This window comes from Monodon monoceros, unplaced genomic scaffold (assembly GCF_005190385.1).
Source record: "Monodon monoceros isolate NGI ecotype Baffin Bay Population unplaced genomic scaffold, NGI_Narwhal_1 Super_Scaffold_22, whole genome shotgun sequence".
Classification (NCBI taxonomy): Eukaryota; Metazoa; Chordata; class Mammalia; order Artiodactyla; family Monodontidae; genus Monodon; species Monodon monoceros.
The window spans coordinates 94839247-94855606 of NW_021703779.1; the positions used below are offsets into that span (position 1 = coordinate 94839247).

At 40.3% G+C, this 16360-nt stretch overlaps 1 protein-coding gene across 2 annotated transcripts in view; it reads right to left on the reverse strand.

Moving 5' to 3' along the window:
• Window positions 1–16360, reverse strand: part of LHFPL1 (LHFPL tetraspan subfamily member 1) — a 50941-nt gene that overhangs the window by 24693 nt on the left and 9888 nt on the right. For both annotated transcript variants that reach the window (XM_029241235.1, XM_029241233.1), the window contains one exon: window positions 8767–8865. In XM_029241235.1, the coding sequence (XP_029097068.1) occupies window positions 8767–8865 (99 nt within the window). The remainder of the gene's footprint in view (window positions 1–8766; window positions 8866–16360) is intronic.

Sequence of the window (16360 nt, forward strand, 5' to 3'; positions counted from 1 at the left end):
TGTTCTCCATAGTGGCTGTATCAATTTACATTCCCACCAACAGTGCAAGAGGGTTCCCTTTTCTCCACACCCTCTCCAGCATTTATCGTTTGTAGTCTTTTTGACGATAGCCATTCTGACAGGTGTGAGGTGATATGTCACTATGGTTTTCATTTGCATTTCTTTGATACTTAGTGATGTTGAGCACCTTTTCATGTACCTGTTGGACATCTGTCATCTGTATGCCTTTTTTTGGAAAAAATGTCTATTTGGATCCTGTCACCATTTTTAAATCAGATTGTTTGATTTTTTGCTATGGATTTATATGACTTCTGTATATATTTTGGATATTAGCACCTTATCAGATATATGATTTGCATATATTTTCTTTCATTTGGTAGGTTGCCTTTTCATTTTGTTGATGGTTTCCTTTGCTATGCAAAAGCTGTTTAGTTTGATGTAGTTCCACTTGTTTATTTTTGCTTATGTTGCCTTTGTTTTTTGTGTAAAATCCAAAAAAATCATTGCCAAGATTCATGTCAGGGAGCTTACTGCCTATGTTTTCTGCTAGGAGTTTTATGGTTTCAGGTTTTATGTTAAAGTCTTTAACCCATTTTAATTTTTGTGTATGGTGTAAGATAGTGGTCCAGTTTCATTCTTTTGCATGTGGCCGTCAATTTTCCCCAATACCATTTATTGAATAGACTATCATTTTCCCATTGTATATTCTTGTTTCCTTTGTCATAGATTAATTGACCATATTTGTGTCGGTTTATTTCTGAGCTCTGTATTCTCTTCCACTGATCTATGTGTCTGTTTTTAAGCCCAATACTATACTGTTTTGACTACTATAACTTTGTAATATGGTTTGAAATCAGGAAGTGTGATGCCTCTGGCTTTGTTCTTCATTCTCAAGATTACTTTGGTTATTTGGGGCCTTTTGTGGTTCCATACAAGTTAATTTCTTCTTTAAATGAAGAAAAAGAAGAAAGAGAGTCAATTACCTAAACTTAACTGATGAATCTTGTGGGTAAGAGCCAGGTAAGTGAATTTCTGGGGGTGGGTAGGATGTAGAGCAGGCACTAGGGGAGGACTGGGATGGCAGGGAACCTGGAAGATGGACTGAGAGACAGGATACGAGATCCTAGAAACAGGAGAGGCATTGGAAAGAAAGAGTTCAAACTTTTGGAGGGCAAGGGGTTTGAGATTCCTTTTGTAACTGTAAGTTTTTGTTTTGAGATCTGTATCTTCCCCACCCCCTTCAGATCATTTATCTGACACTCCCCCCAAAAAACACACACAGTCTCCTTATCTCAGGAAGAGAGACTGAGATAAGACACACATAAGGAGTAGATATCCCAGAAGACCAGAGAGAGGCCCTAGGTAGACTGCATATGATATTAGAACGTGGAACACAAAAACTTTTCTACACATCTTTATATCTTTCTTCTATGATCAAGTTTTGCTGGGCAATTTAGGTTCCTTTATTAGTGCAAGTCAAATCTAGAGGCACTTTAAAATTTCCCACACATATTCATTCCACTGAGGAACTCTTTGAGAATCCCATCACGTCCAGCCACTGCCTTATTTATTTGTACTCTGATTATACTAAAAGATTGACGGGGAACTCAGGCTGAGCGCAGGTGGTGAGGGTAGGGGAAGACAGGATGCAACACTGGGTACTTTCCATGATGTTTCAGACATTTGTTTCTGAAAACAATAGAGCTAAAGCATATCTTAAGGAAAAAAATTCTCAAATGACTCAAGATACACCCTCACCAATCGAAAGGAAAAAAGTCATTGTAGCACACATAGGACAGTGAATTAGGAGATAAGGCTCTACTCACAGTTCTGCCTTTAATTGCTGTGTGACCTTACACAAATCGCTGTACCTCTCCATATTTCAGGGTTTCCTCATTATAAAATGGGCATACTACCATCTGCTATGCATGTACTTTCAAGGATCAGATTAGATCATATTCATGAGAACATGTTACTAATGTGATCCATTGATAAAGTAGAGACCTTACCTTAGAATTATGTGCTCCTGATAACACAATGGTTTTATAAGCTTGCTTGAAAACAGCTATGTGCCATTAGAAGTATTTAGCTTCTCTAAATTCTCAATGGGGCTCATTTGTGTGTCCGATGCTTACAGGCCTTTGGATATGAAGGAATGCTCTAATAGTTTTATAGATCTAAGATAATTTTGAAAATCACAGTGAAGCTGAAACATGTGTATAGGAAATCAGTTGAAATCAACTGAAATCTCTGTTCACGGGTCCTGCTCATTACACCTTCACTTTGTCAAGGACCTTGCTATTCTGCATCAATCTCTCTCCACTATAGGATCATTACCATCATCATTCAACTATTTGGTCATCTTAGTAAAAGCCTCTCTTCATCCCACATTCTCCTTCAGTTACTACACAGTTTCTCTGCTCTCCTTCATAGCAAAACTTTTTGAAAGAATTGTCGGCACGTACTGCATTCATTTCCTCATCTCACAATACCTCTAATATCTATAAATCCAAAACTGCTCCTCTGGGTCCCTTCGTCTGGCTGACTCCAATGGCCACTTCTCTATCCCCAACCAGCAACTTGCAGCAACATTAAACACAATTGACCATGCCCCTTTCTTTTTTTGACATACTCTCTTTCTCTTGGCTTTTGTGACACCACACTCTTCATTTTCTTTACCCCCTCTGGCTACTCCTTCTGAGTCTCCTCAATAGGCTCTTTCTTCTCTACAGAGGAGCATAGAGGCTAAGAGCACAGACTCTCAAGCCCTGCTGTCCAAAATGGTAGCCACTGGTCACATTGTGACTATGACATTTAAATTAATACAATAAAATAAATTACATTCATAAAATTAAATACATTAATATTTATTAAAATTTAGATTAATAAAATTAAATTAAAAATTCAGTCCCACAAACCTAACATTTCAACCACTCACCAACAACACGTGGCTTGTGGCTAACACATTGGACAGCAAGACACAGAATATTTCCATCACTGCAGAAACTTCTATTGGATGGTGTTACCTAGACCAGGTTTCTAGAATTTGAGTCCCAGCTCTGCCACTCTACCAGCTGAGTGACCTTAGGCAAGTTACTTAATCTCACAGACAAATATCCCTGCCCTCGTGGAATTTATGCTATTCCTACCATGGAAAAATTAGGGTGTGTCTAAAACATAGGCTGGAGATCTATAAATGTTAATAGCTCTTCAAGAGATATTGGTTAGTGGAAAATGCAAAGTGCAGAACAGTATGGATAGCTAGATAGCTAGATAGATACATAATATGATTTTGGTTGGATAAAATAAAGATATGCATAGAAACACATATTTTTACATTTATGAAAAATTCTGGAGAGATACAAAAGGAATGTAATGGTCTCTTTGGGGAATGGTATTGGTGTCAGGAAAAAGACTTACTTTGCATGTTCAACCTTTGTGTACTGTTTTATTTTGTCACATACATAAATTACTTTTGATTAAAAATAATAATCTTAAATTTGTATGTATATGAATTGGCATTTTTCTGGTTGTCTATTATTGTATAACAAACCACTCCCAGAACATAGCAGCTTAAAACAACAATCATTTTATTATATTTCATGAATCTGTCAGTCACAATTTGGTCAGGGCTCAGCTGAGCAATACTTCTAGTGCAATTGGCATCAAAAAGGGTCATTCAGTGGTATTCATATGGCTAGTGTGGAGGGTCCAGGACCGCTTCACTCATATGTCTGGTGCCTTGGCTGGAAGTTTGGACTCAACTGGGCCTCTCTGTCTCCAATTATCTCCAGGACTTTCCATGTGGTCTCCAGCAGAGTAGTCAGATTTTTTTTATATGATGGCTCAGAGCTCCAAGAAACCAACATGGAAACTACAGGTTCTTTAGATGTTAGGCCTAGAATAAACTTGATGTTACTTCTGCCATACTGTATTGATTAAAGCAGTTGTAGGTAGGCCAGCCCAGATTCGGAGGATAGAGGGTAGAGATTGACTTGGCCTCTCTATGAGAAGAGTATCAAAGCATTTGTGGCTGTCTCTAATGCAACACAGATATCAAGATTGCTGTCTTAATACAAGTCATATCTTTGATAATTCAGGCTAGGACTAAAAATCATAACTGTGGATGCTTTAGGATAACTTGACTGGGAAACCTAGGGAAAGAGGAGTTGAAGACATGAGGGTTACCCTTTCATACTGGAGGCTGCAGGATGCCATTCAAAGTATCAGAGTGAGAAATCTACTTACTCTAAGAATCAACTTCCCTGACTGGCAATGCCTGCTTCTATTGTCCTCCCTATCCCCTTCACCTCTCTCAAGCCACTCAGGGTAAGAAGCTCAGGTAGGGTCCATGTCTTTCTTGGCTCTGTGTCTCTCCCTTCCCAAAATACAGAGCACATAGGAGGGTACAGAGCCTACAGCAGAATCAAAGTAATGCCATCATTTGACAGTCTACCCCCCAGCACATTCTACTCTGCTGTCTATTAAGGAAGCCCATCATCTATTTTAAGTCAAACCCTGTGTTAGATACTTCAATATACTTTTTCTTATTTCACCGTAACAACAGAACTGATATGGGTATTATTAGCATCCCCCATTTTACAGAGAAGGAAACTGAGACATAGATATCTTTACCCCATACCACTACAAAGATGGCAGAGCCTGGATACCAACCGAGATCTTTGACTCCAAACTCTATGATCTTTCAGTATACCATGCTGCCTCTCAAGGAAAAGGGAACAAAGGCCTATACACTGGACACTCGGTACTTTTCTCCTATTTCATTCATGTATCCTCTTAATATCTAAGGTGTGTGAGGATGCTTCCACACTGCCAGAATCTCCAGGGTATTAAAGAAAGGTCTAAGGAGAAAGGCTATACCTCTAGCATTGGCATTCCCAAATCTTGGTATTCACAAGCTTGGCATTCCCATCACATCATGAAAGATTTCTTTTTAATTCTACTACAAGTTTTACTGCGGCTCCTAGCACCTCTATACTGCAAGGGAACAACTGTTAACAGAGTTGTCATTGTCCTGTATGTTTGGGCAGCTGACTAGAAATGGGTCAGGAATGGCACAGGTTATCTCATTTTTTCAGTACTAACCAGAAAGGTGCTAATATACAGGCATGCAATTGGAGAATATGGGCAGCAAATGTGGGCTTCAGAGGAATAAGAGACACAGGGAGTTGGAAGGATGTGACAGTGATTCAAAAAAGGAACTAGGAGGGCTTCACTCAAGCAGGATTCTTCAATTCCTTCACCTCTACAGAACAACACAGTGTCCAGTGCACTAAGGAGAGGGGAGCTAGAGCCCTTAGGCAAATATATGGTGTAGGAGAGAAGGGTAAATAAAGGAGAAGAATGCAGTGGAGAGGGAAACAGTAACCAAAGGAAAAAAAAAAACCTGAGTAAATGAAGGAAGAGAAAAGTAATGATCCTGTGGTAAACACAATCGAAGCCCATCAACTTGGGACAGAGGCAGCCAAACACAAAATTGCCCATTTGGGAACTAGGTCCTTGGAGGTGGTGATTGGTGCAGAAAACTGCCATACGACTACATGCAAATGACATCTCCAGTTTTTCACTCTGGCATTTTACATTAATAAAAGTAGCCATTCATTTTATTAGAAAAATATTATCCTCATACCAAAATCCAATCAACACATCACAAGAAAGAAATCTACAGACCAATATTCCTAATAAATATAGATGCAAAAATCTTCAACAAAATATGGCAAACCGAATCCAGCAACATATAAAATGGATTACACACCACGACCAACTGTGATTTATCCCAAAAATTCAAGGTTGGTTTAACATATGAAAATCAATAAAATACATATGATCATCTCAGCAGGTGTAGAAAAAGCATTTGACAAAATCCAGCACCTTTTCATGATGAATACACTTACACTATGAGTAGATAGAAAGGAACTTTCTCAAACCTAATAAAAGCCATCTATGAAAATAGCCTAGCCAACTTCTTACTTAGTGGTGAAAAACTGAATGCTTTACCCCTAAGATCAGGGATAAGACAAGGATGTTGAATAGAAAACTCTGACGAGTTCTATTCAACATTGTCCTAGAGGTTCTAGCCAGGGATATTACACAAGGAAAAGATTGGAAAGGAAGATGTAAAACTATTTCTCTTCTCAGATCATGTGATCTTGTATATAATAAATCCTAAGTAATCTACTAAAAGTTCATTAGAATTAGTAAAGGAGTTCAGCAAGTTTGCAGGATATAAGGTCAATACAGAAAAATTATTTGTATTTCTATACGCTAACAATGAGTGATTCAAAAATAAAATTAAGAAAGCAATTCCATTTACAATAAAATCAAAACAATAAAATACTTAGGGATATATGTCACCCAACAAATTGCAAGGCTCATATAATGAAAACTACAAAATATCATCAAACGAGGTTAAAGATAACCTAACTCACTGGAACATCATCTTGTGTTCAATGAGCTGGAAAACTTAGTATTGCTAAAGAGGCAATACACTCCAAACTGATCCAACCTCTATCAAAATCCCAACTGATTTTTTGCAGAAATTGACAAGCTGAACCTAAAATCCACATGTAAATGCAAGAGACCCAGAGTAGCCAAAACAGTCTTCATGACTTTAGATTTGACAATACTGTATTCCTAGATCTGATACCAAAAGCACAAGCAACAAGAGAAAAAGTAGATAAAAGTGGATTTCATCAAAATTAAATAATTTTGTGTTTCAAAAGATGTCATCAAGAAAGTGAAAATACAACCCACAGAATGAGAAAAAGTACTTGCAAATCATATAACTGAAAGGGGTCTAGTGTCCAGAATACATTAAGAACTCTGACAACTCAACAAAAAAGGGCAAATAGCCCAGTTAAAAATCAGCAAAAGATTTGAATAGATATTTCTTCAAAGAATATATAGAAATGGCCAATAAGTAAATGAAAAGATGCTCAACAAAATCGGTCATCAGGGAAACACAAATTAAAATCACAATGAGATATTTCACACACATAGGGATGGCTATAATTTAATAAATGTAAAATAAGTATTGGTGAAGATTTTGGAAAATGGGAACCCTTATACATTGCTGATGGAAATGTAAAATGATGCAGTTTCCAAAGTGATGTTTTCACTTTGGAAAACAGCCTGAAGTATCCTCAGAAGTCTTAAATATAGAGTCACCATTTGTCCCAGCAATTCCACACCTACCTAGATACATACCCAAGGGAAATAAAAATATATTTTCATACAAAAATGTATACACAAATTTTTATAGCAGTATTATTCATAATATCCCCAAAGTAGAAAAACCCAAGTATCCATCAACTGATGAGTGGATAAAATATGTTATATCTATACAATGGAGAATTATTCAGCCATGAAAGGCAGAAGTACTGATACGTGCTACAACATGGATGAACTTTGAAAACGTCATGCTAAGTAAAAGGAGGCAGACACAAAAAGCCACATATTATAATATGATTGCATTTATCTGAAATGTCCAGAACAGGCAAATCTAAATTGATGGTGGTTTCTGGGGGCTGGGTACAGGGAGGAATGAGGAGTGGCTGCTAATGGGTAAGAGGTTTCATTTTGGGGTGATGAAAATATTCTGTAATTGGATAGTGGTGATGATTGCACAACCTTGTGAATATACTAAAACCCACTAATTGTACACTTTAAAAGGGCAAATTTTATGGCATGTGAATTGTATATCAATAAAGCTGTTATTTTAGAAAAGTAGAATTATAGGACTAACAACCCAGCACCTGCCAAGTATTTATTCATTCCTTCACCTATGGCAGAATTATTATATTTACCAGTCAGCCCTGCCCTGAGCCAGGAACACTGAACATGCCGGGGTCTACATTTGTCATGTCTTCTATATAGCCCTTCCGTTATGTTATGTTTGTAGAGTAAACACCTCCTTCCTCCAAAAATGAGTCAGGTGAGACTCAAAAAACAATCTAAGGCCACAGAGAAAAAAGGGAAGTATTGGAGCATAAGCTATAGGGAATGGGTGGCCTCATTGTTCCAAAATCCTCTCCTACAACTGAGAATACTCAAGGAGACCTGGACATTTCTCCTCCTATTCTCTTCCATCATGGTAGGTTGGACAAATATTTTGAAATCTTCCAGGGAGAGTCCAGTCTATTCCCAATTCACAATAATGAACTTAAGCCATTCTCAGTGAAGTTGGTAACCATAGAAGAGCCCAGAGCTACTTCTGTCACCCATTTTAATATTTAACACCTCTTGTCATTAACATGCCAGTAACAATGTAAAAATGCCAGTAACAGTTCCCAGTGTTTAACCTAGGTTCCTAATGCATGATGTAACGCAAATTATCTCTTGTTATAACCTCAGTGGGGAGCGAGAAGGGATACTATTGATTTGTATTTGGAAAATAGTGCCTAGAAGGATATACAACAGGGACTAGTATTTATTCAGAGGATGACGGAATTAGCAGTCTCCAAGCATTTGGAATCCCTCTGTAGATAGGGTTGTCCCAAATCGGTCGCAGGACTCTGGGTAAAATTACATAAAGGGTGTGGAGAGATATGGTTAAAGAAGTAGAATTTATGTTCAACCCTTGTAAATTAGCAAGGCCACATAAGTCTGACTAATCCACCACTTCCCACAAGCTAACATAGTGAGAGACTCAGGCAAGCACCACGAGCAAGCACAGGCACCTCCAAGAGCGCTTTGAAAAACAGATTCCCATGAGCCATCACCACCATCCTGCACAGGTCACCTTACCTAACTGAAATTGATTGGAGACATTCCCACATGTTTGCATTATCTCTGGGCTATTCCATCCCAAGGGGTATAATGCACAGCCTGAGCTTATCAGCAGTCCTGGAAAAAAAATAAAAGCATACACACAGGTAGAAAAAATATAACAGGTCTTCTATCATTCCAACATTCCCTCTGAATTAGCTCAGCTCAAATTCTCCCTCCTCCACTCAGAGCTTACCTTTCCCCTTTTACCCTAAATGTCTATGACACTACCAACTCAACAGGATTTCTTTGCTGTGCCATAGGTGGTGAGTTGCAGTAGATAGTAGAGGGGACAACTCACAAAGAAAGGACGGTATTGGGGATTGAGACAGGCCAGTATGCTTTTCACAGCCAAAATGTTTTTGCCAATGACTTACAAAGCTGAATTGGCCTCTCCAACCAGACTCCTCTTCTATCTTGGTCTGATTTACAAAGAATAAAAAGGTAGGGGCTGCTACTCTTTCCTATAATTCATCCTTTTCTAAGAGTCAAGTCAGTCCTTACTAGTCGAAGGTAGGTCATGACTTCTGTAGCTTGAATTCAGCTGCCAGACTGGGATCTACAGAAAGCATCCACGTTATCTAGGCTTCTCCTGGTGAGCAGGGCACCAGACTCCCTCTTCCAGAAACACTTCCTTCTTCTGAGAAACCATTCCATCTTCATGCTAAGCATTCCTACTTTCTTTGGCTTCCAAAACCTTCCACTGTGCCCCTTGCCTTCACCTCCATTTTGTTTAGGTCATTTGGTTACTACAGGGAAAATCTATGTGATCTTAGTGATAACCTTACTCTTCTGACCAGAGATACAAATCTGGGTCTGCTTGCTGACACTGTCTTGTAAGGACAACTGCCTCATCCACAGCTCTTGTTTACTGCCTAGGTTTACATTTTATAACCTATGATCACCTCTCCGTTGCCTTTGGCGACCATGGATTGAACTAAGCATTGGCATCTGACACAAAAGCAACCAAATTCATTGGCTGGCCAGTAATGGATGACATCATATCGTGCTCTGAAGAGAAGAGCTGGGCCAGATTTTTGTTTCTGGAAATTTTACTCAAGAAACACAGATGCTGGACTTCCCTGGTGGCGCAGTGGTTAAGACTCCACACTCCCAATGCAGGGGGCCCAGGTTCGATCCCTGATCAGGGAACTAGATCCCACATGCATGCCGCAACTGAGAATCAGCACACCACAACTAAGGAGTCAGCCTGCCGCAACTAAGACCCAGTGCAACCAAATAAATAATAAATATTTTTTAAAAAGAAAAGAAACATAGAGAAGCTGAGCTAGTTAGCAGATGGAGCAGAAGTTAGGAAAAAACACCAGGAGGTAAAATCAAGTGTGTGTCAAGCTAAAGCCAAGTCCAGTCCAAACTTATGAATAGACATCAATTCTGGGTAAGCTGAGGAAACTGGTAAAATAAGAGAATAGAGAGGCAGGAAGCAGATACATCATGAGGGAAAACTCCATACTGCTCCTGAAAGAGCTAGAGAATCTAGTCCTTCCCAATGGCTTTCCAGTTCCATTTTTCTTATGTTATAATAAGTCCCCTTTTCATTGGAGAACTCAAGCAAGTCTCTGCTGCTTACAGCCAAGAGAGCCTAACTACAAGAACGCTATACTTGAGTACTACACCAAAGTTCATAGGAAGGTCACCTGCCCTGAGTGTGGATGCAGAACCTAACACATAACACAGAGCCTCCACAAAGCAGGTATTTGATTAATGATGACTGGGTGGCATATTTAGAGGTTACAGAAAGGTTTCAGACCGCGAAAAGCAAGCTGCTCCAGGGACTGCAAGCCTCACCTTCGTTTCTCTTTCCTCACCGAGGAAGACTCCATATACACTCTGAGAAGCTAATAAGCCCACTTTGCCTTCAGCTGCAGCCTTTTGGAAGATCTCAAAGTACTCGCTAAGCTTGTCAGCAACATGGCAACCAGCTGTTCTCAATACTCAGTGAGGCCAGAGAAAAAGACAAGGACCTAAAGAAAAATCAAGAAAAGTTTAAATAGGAAAACAGAGAGAACTTTCTGACGGTGAGAGAGGGTTTAGAAACTAAAAGAATGACTAATTAAGGTTAGAAATTCCCTTCAGTGGAACGCTTAAAATTAGAAGACACTCTTATCTGTCTGATAGTCTGAAAGGAAATGAAACTGGTAACTCAAAAGACTTTTCTAGGCTCTGGAATTTATCCAGTGGCAATGGAACAACACTCCTATTTTTTCTCACCACAGATAAACTGAAATCATAGGATATGAGGAGGTATGAGCCAGAGTATGTAAGCCCAGAGTATGTACAATGGGTTAAGGACAAAATTGGAAACAAAACCTCAGCCTTTTCCTGCTTTCAGTGTGTACCCTTTGAGAGAAGAGTTAATAAAAGGTGAGCTTTCCCACACAGACTAGGAAGAAAAGAACACAAGTTTATAAAAGAACAGCAGTTCTGCATTCCAACCTCCACATTCAGATCCCTGGGACTGGCATGAGCTCTGACTTCTCAAGCAGGAGCTTGTGCTGGCTAAGTGCCTTTCCTGACACGGCAGGAGGAACCTTTCACCTTTTTCAGCCCCCCTAAAGACAGGGCTTGACTTAAAAGCTGCCTGCTTGGAGTTGTTACCTTGCAATTTTTCACAGGCACCAGGCCAGAGACCAGGAATCTCTGCCCAGGTATGTGTTTTGCCCCAGCGCATGTGGCTCCGTGCTCTGCCCAACCTGCCCTACCACACCTCCCATCCCCTATCCTCCCTCCTGCCTTTTAGACAGGTGAGCACAGTAGGTTGTAAACATACTTCATGGAGACATTGGACCTGTAACTGACAGAAGATTCATTACATTTGATCATAGATGGAGAAAGATGTCCTAGAAGATGTGTTATTTTAAAATGAAGTCACAGCATAATTTATCCTCAATTATATTTGTCCCCAACAGTTCTAATGAATTTGGGATATGAAGATGGGCTTCAAATAGCAACACAGAAGTCATTTTCCATTGACAGGCTCTGCCACCTTCTGGAAGACTGGGGGCTTATTTAAAATGTAGATTCTTGAACTTCACCCACAGATATTTGATTCAGTAATTGTAGCTCAGGAATATGCCTTTCAAAAGCACCCTAGTGATGCTGGTACCAACACTTAAGAAAAACACCACTAAAAATATTAAAAGCAGGAGCTCTGGTGGCAGAGAAAATTAGTTTAAATCCCAGCCCCGCCATGTATGAGCTGTAGCCCTGGCTCCTACTTTTCTACATGCCATTCCTAACTACAGGTTTTACTGCCCCTCCAGACACATATGCCCCTTGGAGAAGTCTGTCCCAACTGCACCTGCCTCTAGAAAGGGAAAGCCCTTTAGAGTGTGTTACCACCCTTACTCCACCACTGAACATGTGCAGGTGACCAGTGGGCTGCCATCTTCCTTCCCTTCCTCAACTGCTCCTTCCACAAGAATCCCCTATCACAAAACGTACCAAGTGTCCTCCCGAAACACGGTTGCTATAGTTTTCATTCATTGCTCTGACCAAACAGAGGCCTAGAGTTAGACACTTTGCTCGGGTTCAGCCCTTGTGGCAACCTCAACGCCAGTACAAACCTTTGGGCGCACATCTCGGACAGACCTCAGAACCCTCCCTGCTACTACATCCCAGCTGCCCTCAATCTTCCCCTGCTGCCAGAATTACTACTTCCCCATATCGCAACAGCTGTATAACCATCTCCCACATTCTCAATTAGGTAGATGCCTAGTTTTTGTCTCCGGCCAGGGAAAGTCTCCTCAGCTGGGTGTTATCAACCTCCTTTGTCCACCACAACCTCCCATTCACAAGTGCAACTGTTGGGTGGGCAGCCATCTTGTTACACTTCATAACCCACTCCCAAATATCTGTCCAAGTATGGCTATCTGGTAGTTTGAATTTACTACCCTGAGCAGAAGTCTAGTATGGGTTAATTTGTTATTAATTTGTTCAATTTATTGCTCTTATAGCAACTTCAACTCAAACATAGTGGAAAATTTATGTCTGCCGTCCAGCTATATCTCAGCTTTCCCTTCCCAGGGAACACTCCCACTCAACTCTGCTATTCATTTCACTGCATATTCTCTCTCAGAGTTATAAAACAGTTCACCTCTGCTAGAGATTTCTAAAGTACATCAGGAGAGGCTTCACAGAGAGGCTGCATTTGACCTGGCCTTTGAGAGAGAGAGATTTACAGGCAGAGATGGAAGAAAACAGAATTTCAGAAAAAAGCAACACTATGAACAAAACTGAGCAGAGGTTTTCAAATGTTAGTGTGTACTGGAATCATGTTGGGAAATGATAAATAACAAATCCAAGACAGTAGTTAACTTTGCTGTGGGAACAAGGGAATACTATCAGGGTATGAAGGAGATTTCAACAACATTGGTAATATTCTATTTCTTAAGCTGTATAGTGCACATTTTTGAAATATTTCATACTATGCTTTCAAAAATAAATCAGCATGAGAGGCCGTGTAAAATGCAGAGTGCCAGGCATCAGTTCTGATTGGGTAGGCTTAGAAAGGCACTAAGGTATCTGTATTTAACAAGCACCCCAGGAAATCTCTTATACAAGGACTTCATGGACCACTCTGAAAAACATTGTGATAGAATTTCTTCTCCAAACAGAAAAAGAAAAATCAATGACATCATTGCATAAAGCCCAGGGCTGAGAGTCAGAAACCCTGGACCACAGTCTCTGTTCTGCTTCAAATTTGCTACATGAGTTTTTGTTAGTAGGTTAACTTCTTTAAATACCATTTCCGAAACAGAAAGCCACTTTTATAATCCTTGTTCAGCATGGTAAGGATAAGTTAAATTATGCCTGATGAAACTTTGGAAGACTTTCCAGGAAATGCTTGGTTTCCAGAGAAGATAATGGTTTTTAGAAAACAGCACTCTTTCCTTGAATCAAGTTCTCAGTGATCCGTCTCCAGTGGCAACTTTCATTCAGCTTGAAGCATGAAGCATTAGGACCTTCCATGGAGAAAATCATTAGTGCCTGTCTGGGTGTGTTGAATTCCATCTGCTTAACCAAAAAAAAAAAAAAAAAAAGTCCAGAGTGGTAGTTCTCACTTGGATTGGGGAAAGGGAACACATCAGAGTCACTGGAGAGATCTTCCAAAACATGCAGCCTTCCACCTGTTGCTGTGTGTATCAGTATGGGAAAGAGGACTGGAGAGTTGGGTCCACATTTTTTAAGCACTCCATGTGATTCTGATACATTCCCTGATCTAGAAAGATTCTTGGCCTCCCTCGAGGAACCTGATCCAAGATCTTACACTTTTTCTTGCCAAGAGTTCCTTATATTTACTTCTCACTTATTACTTCTTTGGTTAGCTCTCACTGAAGGTAGAGGATAATTCACAAGCCTCTTGCATATGTATACACGGGGAAATGTAAATAATGACCTTGTTCTCAGGGACTGGGGGCCAGCTGGTTAGAAACCTCAGCATCCCCAGGGTTGAAATAATCTCCTGGCCAGATGTTTCCTTCACCGGTTAGAGGAGGGCATGAAGGTCCCAGTGGAAGGCTCTCTGGACCCTACACTTGTCCAGCTGGATCAGCTGCAGGTGGAGCAAATGGGACCCAAGGGTCCCATCAGGTCACCTTGCTGAGTATGACTCAGGCCAGCAGCTCTTTATTTCTTCCTGTCTCTCCCACTTCCCACCACTCATCTCTGTGGGCAGCCGCCAAACGGGGGAACAAAAGTCAGGCAGGGGGAGGGAGTAGTTCTTAATGGATCCTCCATCTCTTCAGTGGTTTGGGGTCTGGCAGAGATAAACCAGACCTGAAAAAAAATGGCTCCTCCCTCTGATGTATTTTGGTTAATGCACTAGCTGCCGAGAAGCAGCCAGGCCTGGAGCAACAAAATCAATTTCCCTCTGCTGAACAACAAGCTTAAACTTAACCCTCACAGCTCTTTCTCTTATGTCTTTTATCCATGGAGCTCAAAATGCTGTTCAGGCTTGGCTTTCTGCCACAAGCAAAGCCCATCTCTGAGGAGTGAGACACCAAGATCTCTGAAGAACCTTGGATAATGATTGTATGCCAAGGGGTGCCTAGAAAATATGATACATTCAAGCAGCCTTCACCATTCCTTCACATCTGATGCAACTTTGACAGGCACCAGTTTCTAAAAAGGAAATGAGAATGACACTTAGTTGGCTGGTATTACAGGCGGGGAAGCTGTATAAATTTAGCAATCTGTCCAATATCCCCAGGGATAACCCTTGTAGCACACCTTGGATCTTGATTCTTTCCATGAGTACTGTCAAATGGCATTTTATTCTTGAACTTTAATGACCCCCATCTAAGTGTAAACACTGTGACTATGTTCCTATGAGCAATGGTTGATGGGGAATATAAAATAGCAGAATCATATGAGATTAACATGATACTGATGTTTCTATTGCCCCTGTATTATATCTGCTGCTCAATTAAAGCTCTCCCCCACTCAGTCCATGAGTGTCTAAATCTCCATTACCTACCCACATCTCCCTTCAACAATTTCCTTTGAGTTTCTGGACCTAGAAAGTGAGATCAACCAAAATGTATTATATGGAGAACCATAAACATTTTGTGAAAGTCTCACTCAAGCCTAAGATAGGAGGCAAGGTGGGTGTAGGAGCCAGTGTTAATGCTTGGAGTCAGATGGAGGCTATTGCTACTGACGTTCTGATTCCTAACAGTTAGTCCCTGTTCACCCTCTGCTGGAAATTCTTAGAAAAGCAAGTAAAGCTAAGTTATCACTCTCAAGTCAGAAGAGAAGAGAACTCAGGGTGCTAATACCTTTGAATGGAAGCCTGGAAAAAAAGCAAAGGATGTGAATGAACCCAGCTTTCGCATGCCCAACTTATCCCAAAATACACTAACATTGCCTTAACCATATGTTCATTCTTTCTACCATTACTAAATACCTACTCTGTGCCAGGCACTGAACTGGGCTCTGGGGCTATAAATATGAGTTGTAAGGAGCACCCCTTTCACCTGCCAGCTAAGTGTCACTTCCTGAAATAATGTGCCCATAGAAGTACCGAGCTAGCCATAGTAAGCCCAAGAATGCAGGTGAAAGGTGAGCCAATTAAGGTTCATTTGTAATATCTGTGGAGCCCCCAAAGAGAGATAAAGTCATAGGCTTAAACCAGCCTTAATAACTGGTTCTGTACCATGGTTTTGAAGAGGAAGAGAGAAATTAATCCAATGACTTTCCAATGTGGCCAGAAAATCATTAGTAGCTAAAGAGTGGGAAAATTCAGAGATAAGGGAGGTTAGAATGTGAATTCAAATAGGAGAAAAACCACATGATCATCTCAATAGATGCAGAGAAAGCTTTTGACAAAATTCAACACCCATTTATGATAAAAACCCTGCAGAAAGTAGGCATAGAGGGAGCTTTCCTCAACATAATAAAGGCCATATATGACAAGCCCACAGCCAACATCGTCCTCAATAGTGAAAAACTGAAACCATTTCCACTAAGATCAGGAACAAGACAAGGTTGCCCACTCTCACCACTCTTATTCAACATAGTTTTGGAAGTTTTAGCCACAGCAATCAGAGAA